General features: G+C 36.5%; 1 protein-coding gene across 2 annotated transcripts in view; it reads left to right on the top strand.

Moving 5' to 3' along the window:
- Positions 1–13,538, top strand: part of Fnip1 (folliculin interacting protein 1) — an 85,767-nt gene that overhangs the window by 59,494 nt on the left and 12,735 nt on the right. For both annotated transcript variants that reach the window (XM_038325888.1, XM_038325887.1), the window contains 5 exons: positions 3,807–3,892; positions 6,981–7,127; positions 8,320–8,489; positions 9,854–11,270; positions 12,183–12,351. In XM_038325888.1, the coding sequence (XP_038181816.1) occupies positions 3,807–3,892; positions 6,981–7,127; positions 8,320–8,489; positions 9,854–11,270; positions 12,183–12,351 (1,989 nt within the window). The remainder of the gene's footprint in view (positions 1–3,806; positions 3,893–6,980; positions 7,128–8,319; positions 8,490–9,853; positions 11,271–12,182; positions 12,352–13,538) is intronic.

Below are 13,538 nucleotides of genomic sequence, written 5' to 3'. Positions count from 1 at the left end.
GCAAAATTTTGCCAGCTGTTTTGAAGCTTTACAGTATATTCCAGGAGCTGCAAGCAAACTTAATGTTGTTAAAGAAATTTACTATTTTAGACAAAGGTCTAAAACAGCTTATTCATTCAGGAGCTAAATCTTTAAGGTCCTACAAGACAGTTATAGTAACTGAAAAAAAAAAGTGTATGGGCAGTCCTGAGCTCACAAAGTAGCAGGTGAATATATGGATATATGTCTTTGAGGTGCTGGTAAGTGCTCTGAAGTAAAATAGTGAAGCATTTTTTATGTTCCTTTCTCTATTTTTCTGTGATTTTAGAGTTAAGTGAAAGGTTATCAGTGTACAGAAGGGAGTTGAAGGCGTGGAACTGATTTATTGGGAAGAGGAGAGAACACCTAGAGTTGGGTCATCAGATACTTTAAGTTTCTGAAAACAGAGGAAGGCATAGGGTAAATAGAAAAGGGCTGGCCTGAACATCCAGCCAGAAGAAAAGTATTTTGGGGGGAAGCCATTGGGACAGTGTTTTAGGAGGAATGAATTGTTTATGTCAAGTGCTTCTGATAGTATAGGAGACAATTGCTTAAGCTTAGAAAATTGGAAAATACAGGATAAAAACCTAAAGATAGCTAAAAAAAAATTTAGCAAATGAAGGTTTGTTTTGTTTTGTTTTTAAAAGAGGAAAAACAAATATGACTTTCTGATGTGAAGTCTTCATTTGGACTTATATTAAAAGTTCTCTTTGTCAGGGTTTATATGTAAACCTTTGGAAATAAGATAAAGGAGAAGCCAAACAATTTGATGTCTTCTCTGCCCAAGGGGATTGGTTGGCAGTTGGCAGGAAATCTTCCTAGGCCAGGCTGCTTGTGTTCATATTGTATTCCAACTTGTAGAGATTATTTTTGGTTAATATTTTTAAAATTTCCAGACCACTCACAAAAATAATCATTGTAATATTCATGTGGAAAATTTATATTGCAAAATTGGTCTTATTTTTACTATAAATTATTTTAGATATATTTAATATTTTTTCTCATTTAAAGTAATTTCCTCATTTTACGTAATTTTCCTTTTAGGACATTTGTAATTTTTTACAGATAATGTTACTTTATAATTAAAAGTTTTGGTGAATTTTCCAGATTATTTCTTGACAAAGATTCCCCAAAGATGTGTTAACTGATCATTAGCTATGACTAAAGTTCTTAATCCCTGCCACAGTATTTGGAAAGAATATGAGGAGGAGGAGCGAGTAGTCTGAGCTTAGTTACAAAGAACCCAGAGTGCTTGACTAGGGAGTTTTGACATTTTTTTAAAGGCTCTTTTGAGGGTTTGCTTTAAACAGATTAATTGGGTAATATATTTAAAAGAGATTTAAAAGGGGACAAACAAGCTGGGAGGTGTTGGTGTACGTCTTTAATCCCAGCACTCGGGAGGCAGAGGCAGCAGGTGAGTTCTAGGACAGCTAGGGCTACACAGAGAAACCCTGTGTCAAAGGGGGAGGGGACAAGGAAACCATTTAGAATGTACCTCAAGAATTCAGTAGTTAACTAAGAATTTTCTACCTCTAGGGAAGACACACGTTTGTTTACATTAAATCAATTAAAAACAAGTAGGTAATTTTGCTGCACAAATGAGTAAATGCTTTTTAAATTTTTCAAGTTATATATATGTTGGCTGCTCTCTTTTTGTGTAGCTTTTTTAATCATCAAAGTTGGTAAATTTGCAGTTCTTGTACCTGAAACAATTTGAGTGACTTTGAAATTTTTTATAATGGTTGTAATTTGGGGCTAGGCCTTTCAGTTTGATTTGGTTTGGTTGAGACGGGTGTCACTCTATAGCTCAGGCTGGTTTGGTGCTCAGTCCTGTCTTTTCTCTCAGGTTAAGGGTTGCAGTATGCATTGCCTACTTAGAAAATAATTTTACACTGTGTATAAAATTTAGACAGTGTAAGAACTCATTAAAGATTACTTTAAATGTTTTCATGTTTTAATGACCTTTCTATGATCTGGAGTATTAGTTATAGAGTGATGCAACTGAATAGTTACATTTATGTAAGTGAATATGACTTAATACGAAAATTATAAAATAAGTAATAGAGTTTAAAATCATTCCTTCTAGAACCAGCTTGCAAAATACTTCTATTATTCATTGATTTTGTTTCGAGGCACCATCGTAATTATTTTGAAGTTTATACTAGTTTTTGAGATCTGTGATATAGTTTTAAAACGTTGTCAGCAAGATTTAGCAACACTAAATTCTGCTAAAGGAACATTCATGCTGTCAGTTGCAAGTTTCTTTTCTTTTTTCTTTTTAAGACAGGATTCCTTGGCTGTTTTGGAACTTGTTTTATAGACCAGAATGGCCTCAAACTTGTAGAGACTCGTCTGCCTCTGCTTCCTGAGTGCTGAGTTAAAGGCGTGTGCTACCATTGTCTTGCAAGTTTCTTTTTATCATTAATTAATTGATTGATTAATTTTACATGTTGACCACAGTTTCCCCTCCCTCCTATCTTCCAGTTCCCTTCCCCTTTCACCCTTCTACACCTTATCCTCCGCCACCATCACTCTTCCTCCATCTCCATTCAGAAGGTGTAAAGCCTCCCTTGGGAGTCAGCAGAGCATGGCTTATCAAGTAGAGGCAGAACCAAGCTCCCCCCCCCTTGCATCAATGCTGGGCAAGGCATCCCACCATAGGGAAGTTGCAAGTTTCTTAACACTAAGTAAAGCAGTGAGTTTTACTTTCCACCTATGAGGCTTGATCTCTGTCTTCAGCTTAGAATAATGGAATCTTAAATATGTGGAGTTTTGTTTAATCAATTTGTAGTTACATGAAGAATACAGAATTAAATTCTCATTTAAAAAGTTAACTTTTTCTCTTTTAACTTCTACTATCTGAATACCAATCCACTCTCTTTCTACCAAGATGAAAACTTTTCAGTTTACACTGCATGGACTATTAAGAAAACAAGTGACTGGACATGGTAGCTCAAGAGAACTCTGTGAGTTCAAGGTCACCTGGTCTATAAAGTGAGTTCCAGGACAGCCAGGGCTGTTACACAAAAAAATTCTGTCAGAGAGAGAGCGAGAGCGAGCGAGAGGGGGGGGGAGGGAGGGAGAGAGAGGAGAGAAAGAGAGAGGAGAGAAAGAGAGAGGAGAGAAAGAGAGAGGAGAGGAGAGAGAATAGGAAAGAAAACAAGTACCTGGCCAAGGTTGTAGTAGTTCAGTTATAGAGCCTGCCTATCTGTCCAGGGGATGCATTTGTTCCTCAGTGCTGATTGGGATGGAAACACAGAGGGGAATAAGCAAATACTGTGTTTTGACTTGAGAGATCCTTTAGGTGAATGGTATTTCTGATTTTTCATAAGGTATTTAGAATGTTTCTTGTGACATACTATGATCTGTTAGTGAGTTCCTGTGTGTTTTGTTTAGAGAAATAGTAGCTGGTTGTGGTAATGCATGCCTGTAATCCTAGCAGTTGGGAGACTGGGACAGGAGGATTACCAAAAGTTTGAGGCCACTCTGGGGTACATAGTTCAGGGTAGCCTAGGTTACAGAGTGAGACCTTGTCTCTAAAAGCCAAAGTTTTTGTTGTTATAGCTGGAAAAACTGTCAACATTAAGTTCTTTGTGTTGGTGTTTTGCAGTTTGTTACCACAGAGACATTTTAACAGTTAAAATTTTTAAATTTTGTAACAATCATTAATGACCAAACTCAAGAGTAGAGAAAGCCTCTGTAGATAAGGTGTATTAAGGTTCTGTCTTTCCTTCAGTGTTGTGACTATAATTAGTGTAAGAATTAATTGTGTAATGATTGTTTTCAAGGCTATGAAAATGAGCCGGAGATCAGCTGATGCCAGCCAGAGAAGTTTGGCATATAATCGCATAGTTGATGCCCTAACTGAATTCAGGTACTTTACTCCTCACTTTGCTACAATACAGAACTGTTTTATAGTATACAAAGGTAATTTATTTACATAGAAAGATAGTATAACTTGTTTAAATAAGACTTCGTTTTTTAAATTTCTTTTTTTGTTGTTGTCATTGTGTTTTTTTTGTTTGTTTGTTTGTTTTTCAGAAGGGGTCTTACTGTGTTGCCAAAGCTAAATTGGCACTTGTGATCCTCTTGTCTTAGTCTCCAGAATTCTGGAAATGCAACTCTTTAAATTTCTTTTGTCTCATGACTATATGAGAGTGTCATCAGTAAGGCAGCTATGTTATTAAATCATGTTTGGGAGTTGTTGGGGTATAGTTTTAGTATTATATCATTTGAGACACAAATATGAGAAGAACTCCTTGTTCGAGCAGATGTATGGTTTATTTTCTCAGGATAGGTATAGGGTTAGCTTTTTCAAGTGAAACCTTTCTAGCCTTGTTAAGACATGCATATTTTTAGGCATAGTAAAGTAACTATAAGAATGAGTTCATCAGGACTGGAGAGATGGCTCAGCGGTTAAGAGCACTGGCTGTTCTTCCAGAGAACCTGGATTCAATTCCTAGCACCCACATGTCAGCTTACAACTGTCTGTAACTCTAGTTCCAGGGGATCTGATACCTTCATACCAATGCACATGAAATAAATTTAAATATATTTTTTAAAAAAGGAGTGTGTTCATCATAACTAAATTTTAACATGTATATCTGGGAGCGTCTTAGGATGTGTGGCTGTGAAGAGACATAATGACCATGGCCACTCTTATAAAGTAAAACATTTAATTGGGCAGCTTACAGTTTCAGAGGTTTAGTCTAAGAGCATGACTGTATGCATGCAGACATGGTGTGAACTGAGATGCTGGGTGTAGCTTGAGCATATAGAAGACCTCAAGACCCACCTTCACAGTGACATACTTCCTTCAACAAGACCACATCTACTCCAAGAAAGCCACACCTCCTAATAGTGCCACTTCCTTTTAGGGGCTATTTTCTTACAAACCACCACAGGGGTCTTGAGAGATGATGGATGACTCATAAGTTAAGCACACATACTGCTCTTTCAGGAGGACCCATGTTTGGTTCTCAACACACACACTGTAACTCACAACCTTCTATATACCTCCAGTTCCAAAAAATATGATGCCCGCTTTTGGCCTCAGCAGACACCAGGCACACATGTGGTACAAAGTGCATTCAGTCAGCAAGCACTCATTCATATGAAATGTAAATTAAAATTTATATTTTTATTACTAATTTGTGTTATATTAATTTTTATAGAATTCTTAATCTATAAAATTCTTGTTACAAAAGTTTTATTTTACCTTATTTAAAATACCTTTAACTTCTCATTATTGTTTGGGGATTTTTGAGACAGAATGGCCTGGAACTTACTTTCTAGGCCAGGCTGACCCCATACTAAGCTAAAGTAGTACTCTTGCCTCTGCCTGGCAAGGGCCAAAATTCCATATATGTGCTACCAGGCTCAACAAAATGTCTTTAGTTCTTAATAATTTTTACGTTCTCTGCAGTCATGATTTTTTTATGTTCTCCCAAGAACTTTCCAAAGTGACATGTCTGCTATTTTGTGTATTGTGCATTGTCTTCATATTTGTTAATACATTGTGTTAATATTGGTTAAAGAGTTAATAAAACTTGTGTGTGGGCTAGTGAGATAACTCATCAGGTAAAAACTCTTGCTTTTTAAGCCTAATGACCTGAGTTTGAGCACTTGAACCTACATGAAAAGAACAGATGTGGCACACATCTGTCATCCCAGTACCTCTACTGCAAGATAGAAGCTAGAGAAAGGGTGATTGACTGGAAGCTAATGAACCAGCTAGCCTGGATTATGCAACATAGCAAAAACAAGAGAGACCCTGTGTCACCAGGGTGGAAAGCCAGAACCGACTCCCAGAAGTTGTCTTCTGACCTCTCCATACTTCTCTGTCTCTTCCCTCTCCCTCTTTCTCTTTCTTTTTCAGTAATGATAAAGTTTTTGCTAAATGAAAAGCTATATGGGCAAAAGAATTATTTTCTCTTTTAGATTCTAAGTGCTAAAGAAATTTACTGAGAAAGGTAATAGAATTTTTGGAGAGTTTAAAGAACTTTTTAGGGCTGTGCTACTGAATACAGTTTGTGCCCAAAGTCACTTGAATCTAGTTAATGCAACCTAATTCAGTTCCTCAGTCTTGGAACTCATGTTCCAGTTGTTGTGTTACTGCATAGACATTGATTATGTTGTGCATTTATTTCTATCAAGACTGGAAGATGTGCTTGAGAATGCTCATGTAGAGGATGGAAGCGAGGACGTGGTGGTTCTGTTGTCAGATTTACTTGTTTCTAAAGCTTCTAAAACTCTGTGTTTACAGAGCTGGTTAGTATAGTGAATATACATACAGATTTGGTTGAATAGATGCTTACATAAAAGAAAAAGAATTGACAAATGTGCTTTGAAGGCTTTATGATAGAGTATGTCACAGGACAGCTAGGAGCACACTATAGTGATTGTGCAGTAGTCTTTCCTGGTGTTGATCTAAGGAAAAACTGCAGAAAGTAGAGAGACATGAAATAGACCACATGTGTTTGGTGTTCTCATCCTCCTGAAGCTTACTAACTGCTAGCCCGTTAACCCATGGTAGTGTGTTTAGGTAGATGGTAAGCAGTTTTCTTTTGTATGTGCTGATAATTTGCAGTTGATTAAGTAGAATGTATAATTTAGAACTGTGGGGTAGAAAGGGGCTCTAGAGAGTACCTAGAACTCTCCTTTGGTCTTACAGATGGAAGAAACTGATGAACAAAGTAGGAAAATAATATGCTATAAGACAGTATTATTGGGGGAAGGGCTAGCACCAGGGTCTGAGCCAGCATATTTCACCTTTACCTACAGAATATACTTCCCATGCTAATAGCTGATGGCAAAGAAGGAAAAGCAAGGCTCATTGACATTTTTTTTTCTTTCTTCAGAAGCTCTAATAATCTAGGTGTGAATAGTCAGCTGGCAGTAAGCCTTTAAGAGTATGTTATTTGGAGAACCATAAATTTTACAATGTGTCTTCTTCTTTTTAGAACAACAATTTGTAATCTTTACACAATGCCAAGAATTGGAGAACCTGTCTGGCTTACAATGATGTCAGGGACTCCAGAAAAAAACCAGCTTTGCCATCGTTTCATGAAGGAATTCACTTTTCTAATGGAAAATGCCTCCAAAAATCAGTATGGTTTGCTTTATTTATTTAGTTACATATGTTATTTTGCTATTACTATATATCTACTTTGAAAGCAAATTTAATTATGAAATTGGGATAAGTCTTTGTGTTTATAATTATTTCTTTAAAAAATGTTTATGTGTTTTGCCTGTATGTATGTTTTTGTGGGGGTGTTGGATCCTGGAGTTATACAGTTGTGAGCTGCCATGTGGGTGCTAGGAATTAAACCAGGTCCTCTGGAAGAGCAACCAGTAGTGCTCCTAGCTGCTGAGCCATATCTCCAACCTCTACAATTATTTCTTATTAATGGTCAAACTATTCTAAGATGATTCAGTGTTAGGATACGGAAGAGTATCACAACACTGTATGAACATGTGTAATAAAATTCTTTATGCTTATTTAAAATTCCTAACATGTTACAGAATCCCCTGAGGATTCTAAACCTTTTTTGTGTGAATTGTATTCATTCATGATAGTTTTGTTTCATAAAAAGTTTTTAAAATGTAAGGAAATATTCAAGCTACAGAGAAATCCTGTCTTAAAAAAACTCAACAAAAATGTAAGGAAATATTCAGATTCCAGTGTTAGAATTTTATTTTCTTCAGAGTGACAAGGAAACTCCCCTCAAGCACTGATGGAAAGTAGAGAGCAGCTGTGTGCAGTGAGCAGCAGGCTCGCTGAGTCAGAGTGCTCCAGGACTTGCTGTTGGACTTTCAGTAGGCTGTTTTATCCGAGTTTTCTTCTTACTATTCATCAAGCCTTTAGGATCCACATGGTGATTCAGATGTTTTAATCCTCTTTAATGATAAAGGTTACTTACTATTTTTTCCTACTCAGTAAATTACTGATCTGGAAATTTGAAAATTAAGGACCTGTTCATTAATTCCTTAGTGAACTAGGCAGATTAAATACTGAAAAGGAGTTATAGTTTAAGTAAAAGGCCTTTTTTTATTTTGTAATTGTAATCTGAATATTTTTTGTTAATGTTTTAGTGTTAAATGATAAATTGCTCTTCAAGAAAACATTTATGAGCTCCCCCCCATCCTGGTGGGTGTACTTGTCTTTTCTTCTTCCCTCTTTTTTATAAATGTCATTCAGTCACTTTAGAATACGCAACCTCATTGTTATACAAAGCATTTTATTTATTTAAAATTTCATGCGTGTGGATTGGAATATAATAGGATACATTTTGTTTTCAGATTCTTGCCAGCTCTCATTACTGCAGTTTTGACCAATCATCTTGCTTGGGTTCCAACAGTCATGCCAAATGGACAGCCACCTATAAAAATATTTTTAGAAAAACATTCCTCTCAGAGCGTGGGCATGTTGGCAAAAACTCATCCATATAACCCTCTTTGGGCACAACTTGGTATGTAGTCTGAACATTGTCTATTGTGTATAAACTTAAGACTTACTTTTAAGCAAAAACTAAATATATAGTGTTTTCTTTTATCAGTTTTATTCTAAAAGTCTCTCTGATACTTCCCCTTTCATGTCTGCTAAATTGTCCTATTGTTTTATATCTGCACCCATTCCTTACAGCTAAAGAACTGTGGGTAGAGTGAAAGGTACACACTAATTGCTCTTTAACTATTATTAACTATGGGTATATGAAGTCAGTTCGAATTCTGTTACTACTTTTTGAGTGCATAGTTGTATCAAAGGCTCTGTGAAAAGAACATAAAGGAATATAAAGATAGAAGAATAGTTTTCTCATAGTCTCAAGAGGTTAACAGTCAAATACCATGGGCAGCATGTATTTTTACAATAATGGTAATACAATTAATAAATATAAGTGAAAGTTGAGTGGTAGTTTAGGAAGGTAAGTTTGATCTTTGCACAGTTGAGAAACATTGTACTGGAAGAGATAAAGACTGAGTACAGTGTACAGTTAGGGACTCTGAATATCAAAGTATAAAACTATTGCTACTGGAGCTTAAGTGAGGGCTTTTAGAGAACAGCCATACAAAGGGTAACTTTAAGAAGATGAAGCTAGGAGACTCAGGTGAGAGCTGCCATGACAGACTCAAAAGGCCAAAGCAGTTTCAGTTCATGGGATATTTAGTGAACATTTGGAGGATTATTTTGGAATGGTGATTTTGTGATATTTGAGCTAGTTTATTAGCCAGAGGAGAACATTTACTACAGTCCTGTCTGCAGCATAGATTTCCTTAAGATTCATGTTTGTTCTTTTAAAAAGTATGCCTGTTTTTTATAACATTAAAGTAGAGGTTTTTAAGTGTGTATATTGAAGACTTGTAAAAGGGATTGATAATTGATGTTTTATATTCATTTTTGAGTTCTTGTTTTGCTCTTGGGTTTGAAGTTTGATTTGAGTCATAGTACAAATACAGTGATATGACTCCTCCTGCTTCAAGCCACCACTGCCCCTCTCCTTTTATGCCTGCAGCAACATTATGTTTTCTCCTGTCTGCATTTGACTATGGCCTCCTTTATAATAGTCTTTAGCCAATAAAGCTCCTTTGTGTGGCAGCTGATGTAGAGAATATTCTTAATAAGTTTGACTTTGAGAACTAATTCTTTGAGGCTTTAAAACTGTTTAAGAGCACACCTCTTTCCACCTTTCTCCATGGTTAAAATCACTCATTTTACCCTGCTTTCTTGAATAGTCAGTCATCCTTTAAAGAGGCTAAAAGTAAAATCTGAACTTGTATGAGAAAGCTTATCATAATTGAAAGTCTGCATGCTTATTAACTGGTCTTGTTATTGCAGGAGATTTATATGGCGCTATTGGGTCTCCTGTACGTTTAGCAAGAACTGTAGTCATTGGCAAACGACAAGACCTGGTCCAGAGGCTGCTTTATTTTCTTACTTATTTCATAAGATGCTCTGAACTTCAAGAAACCCATCTTTTAGAAAATGGAGAAGATGAAGCCATTGTTATGCCAGGCACAGTGATTACTACCACTTTAGAAAAAGGGGAAATAGAGGAGTCAGAGTATGTGCTGATCACAATGCACAGAAACAAAAGCAGCTTGCTCTTTAAGGAGTCAGAAGAGACAAGAACTCCTAGCTGTAACTGTAAATATTGCAGTCATCCACTCCTTGGGCAAAATACAGAGAATGTGTCACAACCAGAGAGAGAAGATATTCAAGACAACTCTAAGGAATTGCTGGGAATTACAGATGAATGCCAAAAGATTTCTCCTCCTGACTGCCAAGAAGAAAATGTTGTTGATATTAAACAGTACAGAGATAAATTAAGAACTTGCCTTGACAACAAGTTAGAAACAGTTGTTTGTACAGGATCTGCTCCAGCAGACAAATGTGTGTTGCCAGAGACAGGCTTGGAGCCAACAGAAGAATCCTGGCAGAATAAGGAATTGCTGGATTCAGATAATCACACAGGCACAGTGATGAGATCCACAGGGATAGTTGTGGAAAAGAAACCTCCAGATAAGACTATGCCTAATGCATTTTCCTGTGAAGTAACTCAGACAAAGGTTACTTTCTTGATTGGAGATTCTATGTCACCTGATTCAGACACTGAACTTCGGAGTCAGGCTGTGGTGGATCAGATTAATAGACATCACAGCAAACCACTGAAGGAAGACAGAGGGGTGACTGATAAACATCAACAGAGTAAAATAACTAAGGACCAATCTGGAGAGTCTGGCACACCGAACATGGTTTCTGGAGAATCCTGTGAGCTTCCTTGTTGGAATCATTCAGACCCAGAAAGCCTGAGCTTGTTTGATGAATATTTTAATGATGATTCAATTGAAACTAGGACTATTGATGATGTTCCTGTTAAAACAAGTACAGATAGTAAAGAGTATTGTTGTATGTTAGAGTTCCCAAAAAGACTATATACAAAAAATAACAAACAAAAAAGTGAATTTTGTAAATGTATAGAAACAGTTCACCAAGATTCATGTAATGCCTGCTTTCCTCAGCAGGACCAAAGAGACACCCTCTCTATTCTTGTCCCCCATGGGGATAAAGAGAGTTCAGAGAAAAAAAATGCTGTAGGAACTGAGTGGGACATTCCAAGAAATGAAAGTTCAGATAGTGCCCTTGGAGATAGTGAGAGCGAAGACACAGGTCCTGATCTAAGGAGACAAGTTGGCAGTTACTGTGGAGGGGAGCAGGAAGACTGGGCAGAAGAGGATGAAATACCTTTTCCTGGGTAAGTAGAAAGTTTCCATCTGAAACAACCCCTATTGAAGCATGTGCTTTCTTTTTGTTTAGCCAGTCTCTAGAGATTGGCAGTAACTAAATTTAAAAAGAGGTTAGGACTCCAAGATGGTTATGCAGTAAAAAACATCTGCCATATGGGCCTGATGATCCCATGAACTGGAGTGAGTTTGATCCCAGAACCCAAGAGTGGAAAGAGAGAACTGATTCCCAAGGGTTTTTCACTGACTTCATGCACCTACATCCAAAATAATGATTATTAAAATAATTTTTAACATCATTATGCTGGTCAAATTCTTTTACTAATAGGGAGAATTAAAGACTATTCCTCACATCCCCTAGTGAAGACATCTGAGAAACATTAAAAATACAAGTGTGATGTACGAAATTGGTCTCTGCTTAGCTAACAAATCATTTTGGAGTGAGTTATGCATGTGTATATCCCACAGTGGACCTATGACAAGCCTGGCACTTAGGGAGAATACTTGAGGACAAAGAGGGAATATGTATTTGAGATCAAGTATGCAAGAAGAATATCCCTGCTTTGGAACATTACAGACCAAGATTTTTAGCTGCTTTGTTTTACACAGTGATTTTCATAATCTGATTGTGTTAGAAATGTGTTACAAATATTTATAAAGGATAGCCTCCTAAAGTCTGTTTTGAAAGACTCTTGTTGTTCTTCAGACCTCCTCCAGGAGAGAACAGTATTTTGTGGTCTGCTTTAGTGTTTAGGTCAGTTTTTATATAAGGCTGATTTTACTCTATATATAGTTCATAAAAAGCAAGGGTACTGGAAAGACAGACTTATTGAGTTCATAACCTTCTCCACCCCATCTTCTGCCACTGATAAAAAATGTGTGTTACTTAACTAGATTTCCCTCCTTGATCATCTTTCTTTCAGGTCAAAATTAATTGAAGTGAGTGCTGTTCAGCCCAATATTGCCAACTTTGGAAGATCCTTGCTAGGAGGCTACTGCTCATCTTACGTTCCTGATTTTGTTCTTCAAGGAATTGGAAGTGATGAGAAGCTCCGTCAGTGCCTGTATTCAGATTTATCTCATGCTGTGCAGGTGAGATACCTTCACAGCTTCTGAATATATTCAAAGCAAACTCTTTTTCTCTATTAAAACCCAGAATTCTTTGTATTTTAGTAACATAGTCACTGTTCTCTGAATCTGTCACCTCATATATAGCATCTGTGACACTCAATTTATCACTGTGAAGAAGACAAGAATTGAATTTTAGGTATCTACCAAATGGAAATTTGAAATATAGGAAATATTTTACTCATAGCATCAAAAGTTGAGATATCCAAAAGAGTAGTTCTCTTCTGTTATTGTTGTTGTTGTTTGGTTCTGCTTTTTTGTCTTTCAAGAAAGAGTTTCTCTGCATAGCCCTGGCTGTCCTGGAATTTACTCTTTAGACTAGGCTGGCCTCAAACTCAGAGATCCACCTGCCTCTGCCTCCTAAGCTCTTGAATTAAAGGTGTATTTCTTAATTTCCTTGTCAAGTTATTGCTTATATATAGAAATGTAATTGATTTTCTGTGTTTACCTTTTATTCTGTAGCTTTCCTGAGCTCTTACTAGTTGTGTTATTCATATAGAATCCTTAGAGTTCTTACCCATGATTCATGTCATCAGTGGACAATGTTACATTTTCTATTCCAATCTTGAATATATTGGGTAATATCTGTCCAGTGTTGAATGGAAAGAAAAGGTGACAGAAGATAGTATTATCTTGCTCCTTATCTTAAAAACCATTGAGTCTTTCACTATTAGGATAGTATTGATAGGATTCTTGTAGATTCATACTTAGGAGGAAACCATGAGGTATGAGGTAGATTATCTTGTAGATAGATACCCTTTTCAGCTTATTCTAAATCATTGGCTTTTTATTGTGGTAGTGATGGTATTTGTTTGCTTGTTTTTGTGGTGCTGGTAGTGTGAGGGTTTGTTTTGTTTTGTTTTTTTGGTTTTGAAACAGTCTTGTTGTATAGCACAAACTGTCCTAAAATTTTCAATCCTTAGTCTCGAGTTTTAAAATAACAGGTATGTGTCAGCCTGTCTTGCTTTCTCCAGCCATTTATTTACTGTTTTTCTTTCCCATTTTTCAGTATCATTTCTCAAAAATGTATCCAAATGCATTTACTTGGAGCTTTCTCATAATGTTTCTTCTGAAAGAACTGTCCATGTTCCTCTCCTCTCTTTCCTGCAGCTCATAAGTACATTGCAGTATTTTCTCTTCTGCATCTCCAG

Source organism: Arvicola amphibius, chromosome 4, assembly GCF_903992535.2.
Source record: "Arvicola amphibius chromosome 4, mArvAmp1.2, whole genome shotgun sequence".
Classification (NCBI taxonomy): Eukaryota; Metazoa; Chordata; class Mammalia; order Rodentia; family Cricetidae; genus Arvicola; species Arvicola amphibius.
This window is presented reverse-complemented; position numbering and strand designations above follow the sequence as displayed.